The 18,280-nt window shown below is 36.0% G+C and overlaps 3 protein-coding genes across 4 annotated transcripts in view; 2 read left to right on the forward strand and 1 right to left on the reverse strand.

The window, feature by feature from the left end:
- The first annotated feature begins 60 nt into the window (after positions 1-60).
- zgc:101765 (uncharacterized protein LOC450036 homolog) lies at positions 61-1,437 on the forward strand. Its single transcript, XM_052560146.1, has 2 exons — positions 61-249; positions 349-1,437. Exon 2 carries the CDS (start codon positions 360-362, stop codon positions 1,224-1,226), a length of 867 nt encoding a protein of 288 aa, XP_052416106.1. The 5' UTR covers positions 61-249; positions 349-359; the 3' UTR covers positions 1,227-1,437.
- Positions 1,438-1,663: 226 nt separating this feature from the next.
- LOC127961164 (uncharacterized) lies at positions 1,664-5,761 on the reverse strand. The gene is made up of 5 exons (XM_052560147.1): positions 5,713-5,761; positions 4,188-4,326; positions 3,310-3,455; positions 2,849-3,048; positions 1,664-2,500 (listed from the first exon to the last, which is right to left on the reverse strand). The coding sequence occupies exons 1-5, from the start codon at positions 5,744-5,746 to the stop codon at positions 2,387-2,389; spliced, it is 633 nt and encodes a 210-aa protein (XP_052416107.1). The 5' UTR covers positions 5,747-5,761; the 3' UTR covers positions 1,664-2,386.
- exoc6b (exocyst complex component 6B) overlaps positions 5,527-18,280 on the forward strand; it is a 97,849-nt gene continuing 85,095 nt past the window's right edge. For both annotated transcript variants that reach the window (XM_052560144.1, XM_052560145.1), the window contains exon 1: positions 5,527-5,690. In XM_052560144.1, the coding sequence (XP_052416104.1) occupies positions 5,602-5,690 (89 nt within the window). In that variant the 5' untranslated portion in view covers positions 5,527-5,601. The remainder of the gene's footprint in view (positions 5,691-18,280) is intronic.

Here is an 18,280-nt window from a genome sequence, read left to right on the forward strand (position 1 = left end):
ACCTACTCTGATTGGTCAAAAGCGTCTTCCACTGAGACGCAAGATGTTCCGCCCCTTTTCTGTCACATGATGAAGTTAGGTTGAGCGGGTCGTACAGCAGTGACATAGATAAGACTGTATGGGAAAGTTTATCGCTCATTACAAGTAGAATGTAGATAAATTCGTATTGTTATTTACAGATCATTGAACCTTGAACGTGTTGAATTCACTGGCGCCTGTTTGTTTTTTCATTTTCAAAAAACCTGCAGGGTGAGTTTACGTCTCTGTTACTCCAGTTTATCATCTCAATGAATAATTGAATATATTACTCTTAATGCACATGCTTCGACACTTCTTTATGCACTACAGCTTTTCTCCAAATGACTGACTCTCAGCCACATGTACTTCTCAACACTGGGACTCGGATGCCACTGTTGGGACTGGGCACTTTCCGTTTGCAGGGTCAAGAGGACACTTCTAATGCTGTAGATGCAGCTTTGACAGCTGGTTATCGTGCTTTTGACACTGCGGCAGTGTACCATAATGAAGCACAATTAGGTCATGCGCTCCGTTGTCTGCTGCCCAAATACGGCCTATCTCGAGAAGATGTTTTTATTACTAGTAAACTGGGTCCCAAAGATCAGGGGTCCAAAGCCAGAGTTGGTTGCCTGAGGAGCCTGGAGCAATTGGGATTGGGCTACATTGACCTTTATCTTATTCATTGGCCAGGTACTCAGGGGCTTCCAGCGGGGGATAAACGAAACGCTGAAAACCGTGCTCAGAGCTGGACAGTCTTGGAGGAGTTCTATTCAGAAGGAAAATTTCGGGCCATTGGGGTGTCTAATTACACAGAAGAGCACATGCAGGAGCTACTGAAGAGCTGTAAAGTGCCTCCAGCAGTTCTTCAGGTGGAGTTCCACCCAAAGCTGGTTCAAAAGGACCTGAGGGCACTTTGCAAGAAAAGAGAGGTGTGTTTTCAGGCATACTCCTCTCTTGGAACAGGGCTTCTACTATCAGACCATGTGGTTCTGGATTTAGCAAAAAAGTATGGAAGGACATCAGCCCAAGTGTTGCTGAGGTGGGCCATACAACAGAACATTCCAGTACTGCCAAAATCATGTCAACCAGAACGTGTGGAGGAGAATGGGCGTCTGTTTGACTTTGAGATTAGCGAGGAGGATGTGGAAAAGCTCTCTGCTCTTGACTGCGGGGAGAAGTTCTGCTGGGATCCAACACATGTGTCTTAAAGAAAACTCATTGACAAAAAAATTTAGGCTTACCGAAATTCCAAGGTTGTTCAGATTTACAAATTTACATCCCACGGAATAATCTAAATGGCTCTTTATTTAATGGTTTATTTCATTCAGATTTAAGATGGCACCGTCGGCCTGCTTCCTACATTTCACTGCTTGTTGTATGTCATATAACTTGTATGTGACAAATAAAATCTTGAATCTAGCTTTACTTTATCTTTTGCTTGACCATTTGAAAAGGAACTATGAGAGATGTTCTGATGCAAACAGTATATTAAACCAGAATAACAGTTTGTAATAGTGTCAGGATTGTTTTTATAAGCCAAATGTCCAAGTTCAACCTCTTTTAACAATTTGCACCTCACATAAAACAAAAGAGTGGTAAAGTAAAGAACTGCAGTTTGACTTTTCAGAGAGAAGTAAGAACAATCTTGATGAAAGTGATTTATTCATTTCTTAATTGGTTATATTGGTTACAAACAATAACATCACAAAAAAATGTTGTTTTTAATTAATAGAAAAGTTACTAGGAATTGAAAATCAGTTATGTTCAAGTAATACCAGTAATCTTTGATTATGTCCCCTGGTCTTTTGGGTGTTTAGAATCATTCTTGTTTTTAAGCGTTTGTGCTTATTAGTTATAGAATCTTCCAGATTTGTATGACTCAAGAGATCGTAATAAAGAAAAAGGACTCTTCAAAGTGGCCAAAGTCCCTTACAGTAAAAACAGATTTTATTTACAGCTGACTGTCTAAAGATATTGTAAAAAAAATCCTTCAACAGATAATGTATAATAAAATAACTTCAATGTCTTTTGATCTCATCTGAATATGAAAACCAATGCGGCAAAGTGAGAGGAAGTGTATGATTTGATCAAGCTGAAATCTAGCTGTCTCACATTCATTAATATTCCCAGAGCTCAAGGAAAATTTGAGACTCTCCGGTTTTGTCATTTTTTTTGTGGGCTAGCACATGCCAGTGGAAACCAATTATGCTTTTCCAAAGTCAAGAGTCCCAGTGCAGTTCATGAAAAAGGTTTAAAACCAGTCAATGGAATAATTCCTTCTCTTCACAGCAGTGCATCCTTTTCTTCTGTCACCAATTGTTATGTACAGTAGTCGTCTTTTCTTTCTTCTTCCATCATTCACTGTCAGTCACTCTGCAGGGCGTGACTCGGCATCAGACTCTTTGTGACTCCAAAGGAAGGCCAACCAGCTGGGGGACTGCCGCATCTGACGTGCTGTTCCTGCGCTCTTCACCCTCTTCATCTGTAAGATAAGATATAAGATAAGAAAATCCTAAACATTTTCCATTGCTTAATAAAGCCCGTTTGCTTGCTTCAGTGAAAGTATAACGTGCCTAATGTTTTCGACTCGTACATTACATGTCACGTGTCATTACGGGATCTTTACGGGCTGTGTGTGAAAGCACGCACATATCCCGGGTCATCACTGGCAGTGTGAAAGTGCAAAATCTAGCGACCAAGGAACAATTGCCGGAACACTTTACCTGTGTATTTGCCGGAATGGCAGTGTGAAAGGGGCTTAAGTAGGTTAAACAGTTTTAATTTGCCTTGCATGTTGATCACTATTCTTAGTGTAACTAGGTTCCCTTACCCCTTTATCAAGGAGGATGTCAAACTCATCACTCATTCTCCTTAGCTGTTGGCCATATTTCTTAGCTGCCCACAAAGCAGGAGGAGCCGAGCGAGATCTTGGCCTGAAAGGATCACTTCCAACCAAATCGCCTTCATCTGCTGCCTCCAGCAGGTTTTCATCATTCATGGAAAGATACCGTTGTCTCCCTTGTTGTTCTCCTACAATGACATTTAATACTGAATGACACCTGATCAGATCAGACCTTACGTTAGAATATATTTAAAGTATCTCTTAATGTGAAATAAATTGGATTCATTATTGGTTTTAAAAGAAAAACCAATGCCACCACAGAGTGCCTCTGAATGCATAACACTCTTGTATTTGCTTGTAATTGTGGTCTGCTGCACTGTGTATCCGGGATACAACAGAAATGACATGTGTTCTTGTAACTATCCTACAGGCCCTTGAGACTGACTCACCTTTCACTTTATCAGGCACAGGGAGATACTGCTTTTTCTGTGGCGATCCACTGTTATTTTTCATCTGGCCTGATTCCTCACGGTCTTCCGATGTCTCGGTCTCTGACTCATTGTCAGAGATACTGAACATATGTTCCATGATTAAACTGCAAGTTAAAAGAAAAACTTGATTAATTACATTTCCATTTATGCACATTTTTAAATATACTGTTTAAGTAAATGGAAACATATCGCAGTTTGTGTGTTATTTCACATTTTGAAATGGTTTATCCTCAAACAGATCAACTAAAAGAGGAGTCAGGATCAACAATATATCCTCACAAGCTACTGGTAAAGATGAGGCAAACATTGCAATACTGCTTGATTAATGTAGGCAACACTGTTGCGCAGTGTTTCTCTCTTGAGCCACCACCACAAAAACAAAACAAAGAGACAGACTTTCTCGACGCGATCGTTTATAGTGAAAAATGACCACAAACATATTTCTTATTGCTAGTTTCAAAGAAATAACCTGCATTATCCGCCAACAAAGATAACAATAACAGTATAACTAATACAAGTTTTTTAAAATTTAGTTAGGCAAATGCTAATTACTTATGCTTATCGAGTTACGTATTATGATGCCAACCATAATTATAAAATATTAAGAGATTGTAATCTCAAACGGTCACACACAAAAACGGGGATCAAAAGGAAACTTGTTTACAACTTTGAGGCTCAGTACTACCTCAAACCCTTAAAAAGAGGTTGTACCATCTGACAACCGCGGACTGATAACTTTTTTTTAAAGTTTCAGCCCTACTTTGTAGTGTTTTCAAATGTCAAATTTTAAATTGTATAAGTTTGATTAGTAATATTTAAACTATCGAGTTACCCACCGATTTTTGGAGTCTGTCGGCGTACCTCGTACAGTCTTCCGGGTAATCTGGGTCTGTTTAGGACCGTCTCTGTTTGGATTCCTGTTGCGGTCCTGACACGCACCCGTGCTGTGCGGAGTAGAAGCGCACCACAAATCATCTGTGCAGGACACGGGGTGAAGAAATTCATTGTTAACCACACAGCGTTGTTGTATTTAAACGTTTCAGCCCTAATAAAAATAAAGAAAACCCATTTTAAAATAATGGACCCTAATATAAATAAATATGACTTTTTTTCTTCATAATTTTTATTTTAAATTAATAATTCATAATTGTAGAAATTTTATTTTCGTTTATCAGGGAAGTTAAAGAGTTTTTTTTATTTCAGAAATTATGTCAGCCAATAGTGGCATTGAAAATAAATTGATAATGATAAAACGTTTTTTAAAATAAAAGCTTTTATGAAAATGAATGCGATAATGATTCAATACATTAATTGGAATAATAAGAAACAATTCTGCGCTAGTTATTTATGACTGGGTGCGTGGAACAGCGAAAAATACAAAAAGCAAAGGGGGAAAAAAACGCATACCAAACGAAAGGTAATTTTGAACAAAAATGTATTCCTGAATATTTACATGAAGGTGGGAACAAAAGCTAAAGAACACAAACAAAAAAATCTTCAGTGCTAAAAGGAATACTCCTAACAGGAATAGTGCTAATAACCTACTCCTAAATATAAGGTAGAAACTTATTATTTTCTGTAAAGCTGGATTGCTACGATTAGTATCGTGAAAAGTTTATCTATACAAATAACTTGAACTGAATAGAAATATAATTATAATAAATAATGATATTATTATATTAATATATAATAAAAAATATATAATTCTAAAAATAAATAATAATACAATTACTGGGTACATATTTGTTTTGGACATTTTTAAATTTATATGTCTTGAATTAGAATTATGTCCATGTCACGTTTAATAACTATTAATATCCAAATGGTAGTGTGTTTGGTACATAAAGCACAAGATGTCGCTGTCGCATGGTTTGTGTTTCAAGTTGATATTACGCAGGGGTTGTAATAATTAGCATCAAAATTCTCACGTAGTGTTATATATTCATTCCTGACTTAACACATTAGCCCTCATTAAATAGCCTGCATTATTATTATTTTTAAAATATTGTGACACAGGTATATAAAGTCCATGATTGTATAATAAAAAAATACCTTTAAATTAAACCTATCCTCCATATGTATTCATTAAAGTATTATAAATAAATACAATGTTGTTTTGTCCAATCTAAAACTTATTTTGCCGTAATGAATCGTTCAACAGTAATACCGGAAGTAAAAGCTCCAGTCTTTTCCCTCTCTCTCTCGGCGCTGTGTGTTTGTTCTCTACAGCGCGTCGCGAGGATATGGAAGATGGCGAGCGCCGAGACAGCGGCAGAGCACGAGCGAATCCTGCGTGAGATTGAGAGCACAGACACTAACTGCATCGGGCCAACACTCCGGTAAGAATTCATTTAACCGTACCGGAGGCTACCGGGCTCGGGTTACGATGTGACATTTTGGTTCAAAGGTTCCAGGAGAGGCTGTTCTCCTTGTTCCCTCAACTTCTCACTCAGAGGCTTGCCAGGAAATCTTCCATTCAAGTTGTCAGGCTGGTAAAGTTGGTGCTCAGTAGCGGTTTAGAGGAAGTTTTAGTTAGTATTCCTCTCACATGGCTCCCGGAGAGCAGGCGGATATTTGAGTATAATGAATAACGCTCTTTATTTGAAAACAAACCAAAAGAGACGCGAACACTGTGTTGTGTTGTTGCTGTCCATTGTATTTAGGGAAGTAACTTAAACAAGGGTTTTAACTCCTCAAAACAGTAGGCTTTTTGATTTTTCCTAACATGAATTTTTGCGTTAGAGCTTGTTTACACATTTGTTTTGAAAATTAAAAGTTGCTTATGAAAACCAAAATCAGTTGTCACCAAATTAGCTTCAAGTTTTTGATGCGATTTCAGTTGTTTCTTTCTCTTTGGAGTGTTCCAAGCTCTTGGCGCTTGAAGAAGATCTGTAAAGTTGCAAAGACTAAAGTCTCAAATCCAAAGATTCTTTATCAAAGTTAAGACTCTGTCACGCCCCCTTAAACGGCTCATTTAAAAACGCCCCCACATGTCTACATCAATATGTGGAAATATTTGAGTAATGTCTCCCAAATGTTCAAGCAAAGAAAGGCGGTGTGGTTTCAGTAACCGCAGTTAATGTTGAAGCAGCCATTTAAGGCTTATTTAGGCTTCTGAAAGTAGATGCATTTAAGAATCTTTAGCAACACATTTTATGGATGACCATTTCATGAATCTAGGATTCTGACTTTGCTACGACAATCAGCTGTCTTAACCGTCCGTGGCTTGTGTACTGCAAACACACATGAGCTTCATCACTGTGTCTGTCATGCCACTTTGTTCCCCTTTCAGGCTTGAACTGATGGTTAATCTAAAGGACATTATTAACTGTCTTTACATTTATTTTGAAAGATGAAGCTCACGATTATGGAAAGGGGCATTACATAGGATGTTGAGACGAAATCAACAAGCCAGTAGTATTTTTGGTTAGTTAGTTCAGCTTTAGTTTATCTTTCATGGCCTATATTTATTCTCATTCAGTCATTTTTAATGGCACCTACCAGGACGTGAAGGATCATGACTCAGCTTAAGCCGTTTACAGTGAAGATCTGCAGTGAATTTGATCTGTGATGATTTGATTCACAATATCTTGAACAAGTACACAGAATGTAGAGAGCATAATGTGTCATTCTTCAGCACAGTGAATGTTAGTGTAGCGGCAAAGGTACACTAACATTCACTGTGCCACATATTTCCACATAGCTGACCTGCATCTGTCAACTATGTTGTTCAGATACTACTACCAATCACTAAATTAATCCAGCTGCTGTTACTTGATGACTAGTTTGTTTTACATGTTGTTCAGATAGTGGAACTGTGTGATGCTAATTTTGGTGCTAGCAGGGTGTGTGAGGGACGTTGATAACAGTTACATAATCTCACACCCTCTGATGAGATTTTGCAGAATGAGGTAAAATTGCGAGCACAGGCTGGCTTCCTAGCCTTGCTAATGTTTGCATGTTTAGTCATTCTTTGTGATTGGTTATTTTACAGCAGTCCCATAAGACCGTTTCACCTAAACAGACAAGGGGAGGTTTCCTTTATTATGTTTGCTGACCAACTAAAGAAAAATGGTGAGAAATTTATTTTGTGGTTAAAAAAAAAGTATTTTCAGTGCATGGGCATGATAGGATGAAAAAAGTTTCATGATCTTATGGTTAAAATTACAATGCAAAATAAAAATGAACCGATACCCCTTGCAAAAAGGCAGGTACTTGCTTCAATCCACTGGTCATCAATTGGTTGGAGGCAAATAAATAAATATATTTACGTTTTTTTATTTATTTATTTTTTTTAAGAATTTGTTAAGAAGAGTTTTGTTTGTTCCTATTTCAAGTTAAAATTTAATAAAGAGATTGATGGAAAAAAAATAAGAATTTGTTAAGAAAATTAAGGGTCATAATAATGCCAGTTAAGCATAAAATGTAATGTAAACCAATCTGATCTAATCCAGATCTATTTCTAATACAAACTAATAAAAAATAGATAAAAAAGAATGTTATATATATATAATGTGCGTGTGTATATATATATATATATATATATATATATATGATGTGCGTATATAAATATTGATTCAGAAACACATATATTAAGACTTGTATCCTTTCAAACTACCCCAGGTAATTTTTTGTTTGTTTAGCAGAAGTAAATGTGTGCACCTTATCCAGCTTTTATCTCTGAGTCTGGACTATTAACATTACTGCACACTGGAAGCACCTCAAGTAGTGCAGAGACTTCCCATGTATGATACTTTAAGGTCAAGTTGTGTAGTAAAGCAAGGCTACATCACTTTTGTTAACTAATTGGCTGTGTGGAGCTAATGGGCTGTGTGTTCTCTCTGTGTTTCCAGAGGACAGTGCAGTGCCTCTCGCATTCTGATGTGGTTTTAGATGCCTTGCAATGGATGGCACAACACGTTGCCAGACAAGGCTCAATAAACTGTAAACAAGCTAATCGATAACAGCATTTCTTTTTAATGGTTGGCTGAAACAGCATTCCCCCGCTGGCTCCTGATCATCATTTCCGCTGTCTTTTTTCTTGTCTCCTTAATTTTTTGTTGTTGTTGCCATTTTTAAATGCCTCTCATTTTAAGATTGGATGTTTTGATAGTGGGTTACTTTTAATCTGTTGATATAAACAGGTTTAACATCTCTATTTTAGTACTATTTTCTGAAGGATTAAATTTTTTAGCTTTTTGTGGCACAGCTGTCACTGACTGTGACCTGTTTTCCCACAAAAAACAATGTGTTTTCTTTTGTTAGTAGAAATCAGCATTTGTACCATGGGCTGTTTATATTATATTGTGTCCATGTGATAGTTGATGTCTCATGCAACATTTTTTCATTTCTCATGTGCTTGTAATCACATAGTATTTAAATGAAACTCCCTAAGTGTGTGAGGACTATATTTGGCCTCACATGAAGACGGATCATACAAGACTTCTGGGGCTCTTAGGTCTGAAATGTGTGTTTATATCAGAGAGAGAACGCTGAGAATCCTGGGTTGGTCTGCCTTAGTGAGTCAGTTTCCCCAGACTGTGTAGTACAAATGGACTGATTATGGCTAGTTTTAGAAATTGCTTTATGCAGTCTGTAGTGTACAAGTTTTCATCTCTCTACAGAAAAAGTGATTGGCTGTTTCATAATGTGCACACACGTCAGGACTTGTGATTACATTCCTGTGGTTAAGCCCTGTAGCGTAATGCACACTGCCATTCCTTGGTCCGTTCTTCCATCCCAAGATATCTGGTAGTTTTAAAAATTGCTATGAAATGGAACATCGGAATCGTTGCTGGTGACGTATTCTAAACCAACCCCTTACAATCAACTGCTAGCTCACATTCAAATCTGCCTCTATCTAATCAATAACTGATGGATAGAGCTAAGTCCCACCCTGCAGTTTTCTTTTTTGATAACCCGTTTAACTCCTATAACAATTATTGGACCGATATTGTTTTTTTGACGGCAGATGCCGATATTTAGTTTAATGAATATTTAAGAAATTCTAAATAATTTGCTAATGGATTAAAAAATAAATGTAAATAAACATACTTTAGATGACAAAGTATTTTTCACAAATAAATAAACCGCCACTCAGAGAACGCGCGATCATGCTGGATAAAACTGCACACTTCACAAGATCTCACAGCTGGATTGAATTTGCCAAGTTTGTGATATTAAATGTTCATCAGCCATTCTAAGATTGGTTTAAATGATATAAATGTGTATTTGCTTCATGCTGACGGCTAACAAGAAAGTATTATAATGTTTGCCTTTCTATTACTAATAATATAAAAGCAATCGTTATAATACTTTTTGTATAGATTCATTCCTTTGTTTAACCGTTCTATCTGATTATTTGATTGACTATCCATATTAAAAGGAACTGTTAGCGATGTCATTGAACAAGAGGGAGAAATTTAGCTGTGTGTGCTCAAGTTCTGCCTTTCTCTGGTGCGCTGACAAATGACCTCAAACAAATTTGCCAAGCAGAAAATTTATTGGTCAGTGCCTATATTTGAAAATGTCAAATAGTGTTATCACGATACCAAAATTTCAGTATTCGGTACCGATACCAGTGAAAATCCACGGTTCTTGGTACCAATTTCGGTACCAAAGCAAAACAAAAAAATATTCTAATTAAAAAAAAATAACTTTTTAGCACTAAAAATAAAACCAATGTCATTCTTTATACTTATTTACAATTGTGTTTAAAGTTTTTCTACAAGTTATATAATTATGAATAACAGTAAACAAGTTTCACTCAAATTTAATTTGTCTTTTAATTTATGAAATTTAAACATTTTATTTTTGGTAAATAAAGGGGATTTGATTTTAAAATTAAAACATGGAAGAAATATTGTAATTTATTTCTTTAAAAAAATAAAGTTTTATAAAATTTTTTATTTTATATAGTAATAGATCATATTAATTATTATTAAAAGATAATACTACTAATAATTCTACTATCATACTAATGTATATACAATGCACTATCAATTGATGAGCTGCTGGGTTCATGAATATTAATCACATTTTCTGGGTTTGGTCGAACTGATTTGCTGAAATCAAAACAGGGACGGTACTAGTTGAGCGTCAGCCAATGAAATTGTTATTTGCGCGTTAGCTCCGCCCACTACCGGAGAAACCGGCATATCTTCTGCTCGTTCGAAAAAGTTGAATAATTCTAAATGAACTCCATTATTTTGACAGGAGAAGACAACAAAGAATAGTTTACATATAGCATGTCGATTCAGCGTGGTAAGACTCTCGCTCTCTCTCTCTTTGCATGTGTGAGAAACAGCGCTATCAGTAAAGCGATGGTGAGTCGTGCGCCTTCACAAAGAGTTTACAGATCATCAAATACAGGTTCGCTGTGCGTCCATTGAGATGAACTGAAAGTTCAGATCGCTTGATGGTGAGAGAACTCTGAAGCTCAGATGCTGAAATGAATGCAAGCGTCATGCGCTTCAGTCTATGTAGTAAACAAACCCGCACGTCTCTGCCATTCATTAATTCACACTGAGATGCGCAGAACACGGATTCATATTTCAAACAACTTTTGCGGCTTAATACAGATACTGGTCCATATTTGATTTTATTAATTTATGCTAACTTTGACAAATTCCATGACTGTCCATATTAAAATGTTTAAGTTTCATTTTCATGACTGGATTTTGAGATTCCGTCCTCGTTTTCTGCTTCGCTGAAATCATAGCGCTGAACCGGGTTTGAACGGTACCTCGGTACTACCGGTATTTAAAGAAACCTGGTACCGTCACATTAAATTTTTTTTAGTACCGACTTGGTCCCGAAGTACCGGGTCTTTTGACAACACTAATGCCAAATATCGGCCGATATATCGGCCTCGGTCGACCACTAATCACAATACAGAGTGACAGAGACAACCATATTAAACTGCAGTGTGTATGTGGCCCTTAGAGCTCAAATGTAAGAAGATCTGAAGGAATAATATTGAGTCTTGATTATGAGCTGTACACTTCAGTGTGTTTGTATGTAAGTGTTTATCTCAGAGTACCAGGAATGAGTACTCTGGTTTCTTGTCACATGCTAGACACTTGACTGTTTGTTCTCCATATACTGTCTCATCACTCGCAAACTCTCTCTCTCTCTCTCTCCCTCATCCAGTTTCTCTTGTTTCTGTGAAAAGTTTTAAAGTACTGTGTATTTTCAATGTCCTTGATTTCCTGGACTTTGTGATTAACCACTTTGAAAAGGAATAGAGGACTGAAGCTTTGGAAACACGGTTCTTCATTCCAATTATGTCAAGAGGAATGTTTTAAATATTTTGGACTCACTCCTGCATCCACCTGAGGAATTTCGAACAAACATTTCACAGCACTTTGGCAATTATCGTGTTGAAACATTTCTCAAAGTCTGCTTATTTCAAGAACAGATGCAGAGAACAATGTATATCGATGTTTCATAGGATTTCCATTGCTTGCATTGAAAAAAAATATTGTAAAAATATTCAGTAAAGTATTTGGTTATATAACAGTATGATGAGCTACATTATCATATTTTTCATTCATTGGCTCTTTTAACTATATATTTGCGTGGCTTGGGATTTAGAACTACTCCTAACCCTATGTAAATAATATTACTAGTGGTGAGGCAACTAAAGTTAATTATACATTTTAACCAATCTGGAAGCACAAAAGTATGCACACACAGTTGGAAGTTGGCATTCATTCCACAAGCCACCAATCAGTTTTCTCTCCTCTTCTCCATTACGTTCCATTTATTTGCTGAACAGTAGGGAATCTTCAGACTGGCAACCTATGACCTTTACAACAGCGCTGCAATCACACACATTTAACCTGCAAACAATACCCTTGATGATGAATGAAATCTCCATCTTCAGGGGTCCAAGACTGAAGCAGAGGTCTACAGCTATTTGCAAGAAACACCTTTAGTTCTAAAAACCCTTTATGACAATACACTTTCTTTAGTTTCTGTTATATAACGTTTTTTTCTTGTATTCTTTTTTTACTATCCCACATTTTTGCAATTGGGTCCTGAGCTGTAAGCTACCTAGGAAGCTACATTTCTAGATAGGAGCCCCTGACTGAAAATTTTGAGGAGCATTTGCATTCTGCTTTGGATAAACGGTTTTTTATAACTAAAGGTGTTTCTTGCAACTAGCTGCAGACCTCTGTTCCTAACCCTTGCAGAATCTGAAAATGTGAGTAAAAAAAAAAGAGAGATCATACAAAATGCATGTTGTTTTTTTATTTAGTACTGTCCTGAGTAAGATATTTTACATAAAATATATTTACTTATTTAGTTCACAAGACAAATAAATTGCTGAATATATATATATATATATATATATATATATATATATATATATATATATATATAAAATTTAAATTAAATTAAATATATATATATATATATATATATATATATATATATATATATATATATATATATATATATATATATATATATATATATCTCTCTCTCTCTCTCTCTCTCTCTCTCTCTCTCTCTCTCTCTCTCTCTCTCTCTCTCTCTCTCTCTCTCTCTCTCTCTATATATATATATATATATATATATATATATATATATATAAACCTGGTTCTTACTGTATGTGGTTACCTGGATGATCTAAGACTGTTTTTTTGTTTTCTGTGCAGAATTTGAATGCTTCTCCGTAAATCCCGACAGAAAATATTTGTTTGCAGTGTCGAACCCTGTTTTACTAAAATTTTAAGTGTTTTGCTTTGTTCTGTTCAGCTGAGCAAAGCAAAGTTTTGGCTAAGGTTTTCTATGTGTAATGTGTTTGCAGTCACAAGAAGCAGAGACCAATTTACCACAAAGGTGCAGCCAGGTCCACACCCAGCTGAGTCACTGCAACACACACACACACACACACACACACACACACACACACACACACACACACACACACAAGATTACTTACAGACCCTGCTGTAAAACTCTGAGGTGCTTTTGAAGGTTGAAGGATGTCCAGTGGGCTATGGCTAATTTAATTTGTGGAAGGTTTTTGTATGGTGATACCAGAGAATTGTTTAAAATATTTATTTTCTTTTCTCTCCACAGTGGGCTTGGTGGTTTACTAGATGAAAGCTTTGATAAGCGCTTAATGGCTTCCTCTGTTTTTTACACAATTGAACTGCCTGTTGTTGTTTTTGTTTAGTTGATTTGACTTTAAATAATAATAATAAAAAAAGACATTAATTACTTGTGCACCTGGTAATATTTTGTGTCACTTGGTTCATGGACATCAGTGCTCCCGTGGCAAATCCAGTTGGCATGTACAGAGCTTTAAAAGTATATACATTTTTTTTTTTGCACCATTTAAGAAATTTCCTGTTAACATTTCACATATCACACACATACCATTCACATTCATATATCCTATTCATATTTGTGACCCATAACAAAAATAGTGGAGGGCTGCTACTATCAACTGGTCATGACACATTTGTCATATTTTTAGACCGTTTCTTGGTGCGTCTTTAATTTTAATCTTTGTGACCTTTAACCCTTGTGAACCGCTCTCTAAATCATTTTGTTTTAGATTTAAGATTGACATTTTGTGCTCTGCTGTGTGCAAGAAGTACTTGGAAAATCTGTCATTTTTGAACTAGAGGTTGGGCAACATTCTGTGTTTCTCAGTGCTTATCTTCTGGCATTGCACTGCTACAGTCATCATTCATCAGTCGGTTTCAGCTCGAAGGATTTATTGCTCGCTCTTTCTTTCTCTCAGCTGTTGCACTGTGGCCCATCTCTGCCCTCACTATTGCTGTGTTTATACCCACAGAGGAATTTACAGTTTCTAGGGTGACTACTGCTACCATTCTCTTCTTTTTTCAGTCCCACTCTCTGTCACCTCCCACATGACCTCAGGTTTTTCTGTGCCGTGCCATTCTTGGTACATGTCTCTTTTTTAACATGTTTCCATGCATCAGTGTTCTCTCTGGGCTGCTGCTATAATCAAAGAGTTGTTAGCAATAGTTTCATACACTCAAAAGTTTGGGGTCAGTATATGTTCTAGAAAGAAGTCTTGTATGCTGTGTTTACATTTTTTTTAATATTCTATATTTCATAATTATTTGCAAATATTATAATTATTATTTTTTTTTTTTACTGATGACTGATTGGACACATTCTTACTGATGCTCTTATATTGTTAGGTAATCTCATTGTGATGTTGCCATTTTTTTGAAGTCATTTTTACCCTCTTGTAATTTGGCTGTGAATCTCAGGTGAAAATCCCAAAGTTTAATTAGGTTATTTGGGTACTTGAGATTAGTCCATGATTGAGTCATGAACTGCAGTGACTATGCACTCTTCCCTCTGTTAGACAGTGATCAGATTTCAGTGTTCAGCCAGTACTGCGTACCACTATTTCCTCTTTTAGAGCTTCTAATGTTACCTCAGAACCTCCAGATGGACTTCTGTCCTCGCCATCAGAGAAGGATCTAGTCCAGGGTCAGTAAAGCAGAACCTGAGGCCCAAGCCTGGTTCACTGCATGTAATGTGTGAGAATGCAGAGACTTCATGAAATAAAGTTATCTGTAAAGCAATTGATTATTTGGCTGATTATTTTTCCGATTAAAACTCCTATTTTCTTTATTTTAATTTTAATGATAAAAACACACTATTCCACGTTCTGCCCAGTTTCCTTGAAACAAATGTGCCAACTGAATGCTATGAATACATACAGTGCATTACAATTTATTAGACCACCTGTCATGAAACAAAACACAAATATTTGTAGAATCGGTCAAAAAAAAAAAAAAATTCTAAAAATTTTATTGTCATTTTTAGACAAATAACAAACTAAAACAACTAAATATTTATTAACATATCAAAAATGCAATCCTTTGCCTTTGATAACAGCTTGCATGCTTGTTGGCATTGTTTATGTACTTTTTGACTAATTGGGTATCTGAATAATAAAAAAAACTCTAATACAGTTATTATTTTGGTAATTACTGGGAGTGGGAGTATGCCATTTTTTAGTATACTATTTGGTAGAATAATAAAATCAATTTCTTGACATTCCACCAATGGGTGGTGTTGAGTTTATTTTTGTCTGGTGAGGTCAGCTGGGTCACCTTCATCATGCAGTAAGTTAGTTAAACAAAGATGACGGCATCGTGGAAAGTTATCAGGAAAGCCCCTTCTTCATTTAAATCGGATGTATGGATTTACTTCGGATTTGTAAAGGAGGGGATGTAAGTAGGGATGCACCAAATTTTCGGCATCCGAAAATGATCAAAGAGATAAACGGCTGAAAATGCGAGCAAAAAAGATAGGCTACATAATAATAATAATAATAATAATAATGATATATGGCACGTCGCGCCCCGTCCGGCAGTGTTCACCTTTTCACTCTACTCGTCACGGTGCTGTTTGGCGCTCCGCTCCATATTCCGCTCTGTGAATGTGCGTTTCACTCGACTACCGCTCATGCTCACCAGAAAAGCAAAGTCTGCGCAGACAGAAAATGTATATGCTGTATACATGCTCCTGTTTGCAGTAGTGCTACTGGGCTGTAACATGGTGTACAGCTATACTGGACACCGCTGGTAAAATGATGCTTCCTTCAGTCAAGCCATTCTGTGCTCATATGCTCTGATAATAATAGCTTTATAGGACTATAATTATTTGGATAATTAGTCCAAAAAAAAAAAAAAAAAAAAAAAAAAATTTATATCTAATTTTAGTGAATAAAAAATAATATATTGATATTTAATATTAAGGTAACACTTTACAGTAAGGTTCCAATAATGTTAATGTATTTAATGTAACAAAATATTTATTACAGTATTTATTAATCTTTCTTAATGTTAGTTAATGAGAATACAGTTGTTCATTCTTAGTTCATGTTAATTCAGGGTGCATTAACTGTTAACTAGCACAACTGTTGATTTTAATAATTAGTAAAAGTTGAAATTAACATGAACTAAGTAATAAATTCTTAGTTAGCTAAAGTATTTAACTAATGTTAACTAATGAACCTTATTATAAAGTGTTACCTATATGAATATAAAGTCAGTCCAGTTTTATTGTTACTTTCAGTAAAAGTGTGGTTATTTTTTGGCTTGTTTTTTTTTTTTAATTCAGTATCATTAAAATTGAGTTAAATAAATAAAAAATTACAACACAACTTAATATTATTTAGTTGTATGTGCACTGTAGACAGACCCAACTAATCGATGAGAATCGTTGGCAATGATTATCGATAATAATCAATTTTATCGATTAGTTGTTGCAACCCTAATATCAAGCAATTCAGCATTTGCTACTATTTATGGTCTAATGGCTTTTTTAAATTATCAGCAATTTTGGCCCAGAGATCATTGCTAAGATCATATCATTAAATGTCCCAGTGTTGTTGAATCTTTCGTAGATATTTGAATATATTCAAATACATTGCATGATATTCGATATCCTTTCGAATTAGATTTTTCTCAAAAGTGACAGCCCTAGTATATATATGTATATTTGTATATGTTTATTTTTTTTGGCTCTCATAAATATAGCTCTCAGTTGCAGCCGTCAGTATAGCTTTTGTCTCTGTTGAACTACCCGGTACAGTAAGTTTGAAAAGATAAAGTACAGATTAGTAGGTATGCTATTACATCATAGATAGAAAAGTGCACTGCTATTGTTGGTGTGAGGTGCTGATGTGTTTTTGTGGGGCTTCTAAGTTTAGATCCTCTGCTCTATTTCCGATCCATTCTGTTTCCCAGCTGCCATTGAGCTATCTCTAGATTTCAGTCGGCCAGCAGGATATGACATAATAGCACACATAAGCATAGGTTTTCCTTAAGTTAGTCGAGGGTGACGACAGTTTGCAGAGGAAATGCTGTGAATAGGAATGCTGTGTAACAGGTCAACACACACATAAAACACACACTCACACACTCACACACACACACAGAGCTCAGAGCTATGTTGGCATTCCTTGACCAAATGAATTGGGCTGTATTTGTTCAAACAGATCCAGTATAAAATAACGGTAATTTTGAAATGTCACTAACTTTTAAATAACTGTTTTTCTATTTGAATATATTTTATGCCTGTGATGGCAAAGCTGAGTTTACAGCTGTTTTTCAGGAATAAGAGACACAGATGGCCTTCAATTGCTCACTTTATGACACCCTTGGTGTTCATATCAGAGCAGAAAAGCAGAGTAATTGCAAAGTAATGGTCCACTGATGTGCTACAACACATTTCTGGACATTTGGCTTTCCTGTTAAGTCATCTGCATTTCTGTGTGTTTTCATATGCAAATAAAAAAGGACATTTTTGAAACGTTAGAGAGAGTGTGACATGTTTAAACTGCTTCTTCTTTTTAGTCTTCTCTCTCTTTCCTTCTCTATCATATATCCATTATTTCTCTACCCAGGAGTGTTGGGAAAATGTCAGGCTCCAGTTTTTCTCAAGGAGGGTGTCATGTTTCAGTTTTGGGAACATCACCCGGTTTCCCAATAGTGCTTGTAACAATGGGAGCCAGATGGCCAATCAAGTAAGGTTGATTCATGGTTTACACGTGCTGTGAGTGCTGTAAAATCATTATATTCATGCAGGTAGTAGGAGATATTAGTGCAAAGAAATGTTGTTTTGACTTTTTAAATTTGACTCCGTAAGGAAGAGTCTGGACAATGATGTCTGATGCTTATATCATTCATTCATTCGTTCATTCATTCGTTCATTCGTTCATTCAAATAACTGAACTGAGAGGTGTCCTTGAGCCAGATGTGGTAGAGTCTCACTCCAGCTGAGCTTTTTACAGTTGTTCAGCTTTTTGTTCCCATCCCCGTTTTTTGCTTAGGGAGTTGTGCAACACAGATTATTGAAGACGACCCTTACTTCCAAAATGTTTAGTGGTTTTCTTTTTATTAGTTTCTTTTTTGGCGTA

The sequence above is a fragment of the Carassius gibelio genome, chromosome B7 (assembly GCF_023724105.1).
Source record: "Carassius gibelio isolate Cgi1373 ecotype wild population from Czech Republic chromosome B7, carGib1.2-hapl.c, whole genome shotgun sequence".
Classification (NCBI taxonomy): domain Eukaryota; kingdom Metazoa; phylum Chordata; class Actinopteri; order Cypriniformes; family Cyprinidae; genus Carassius; species Carassius gibelio.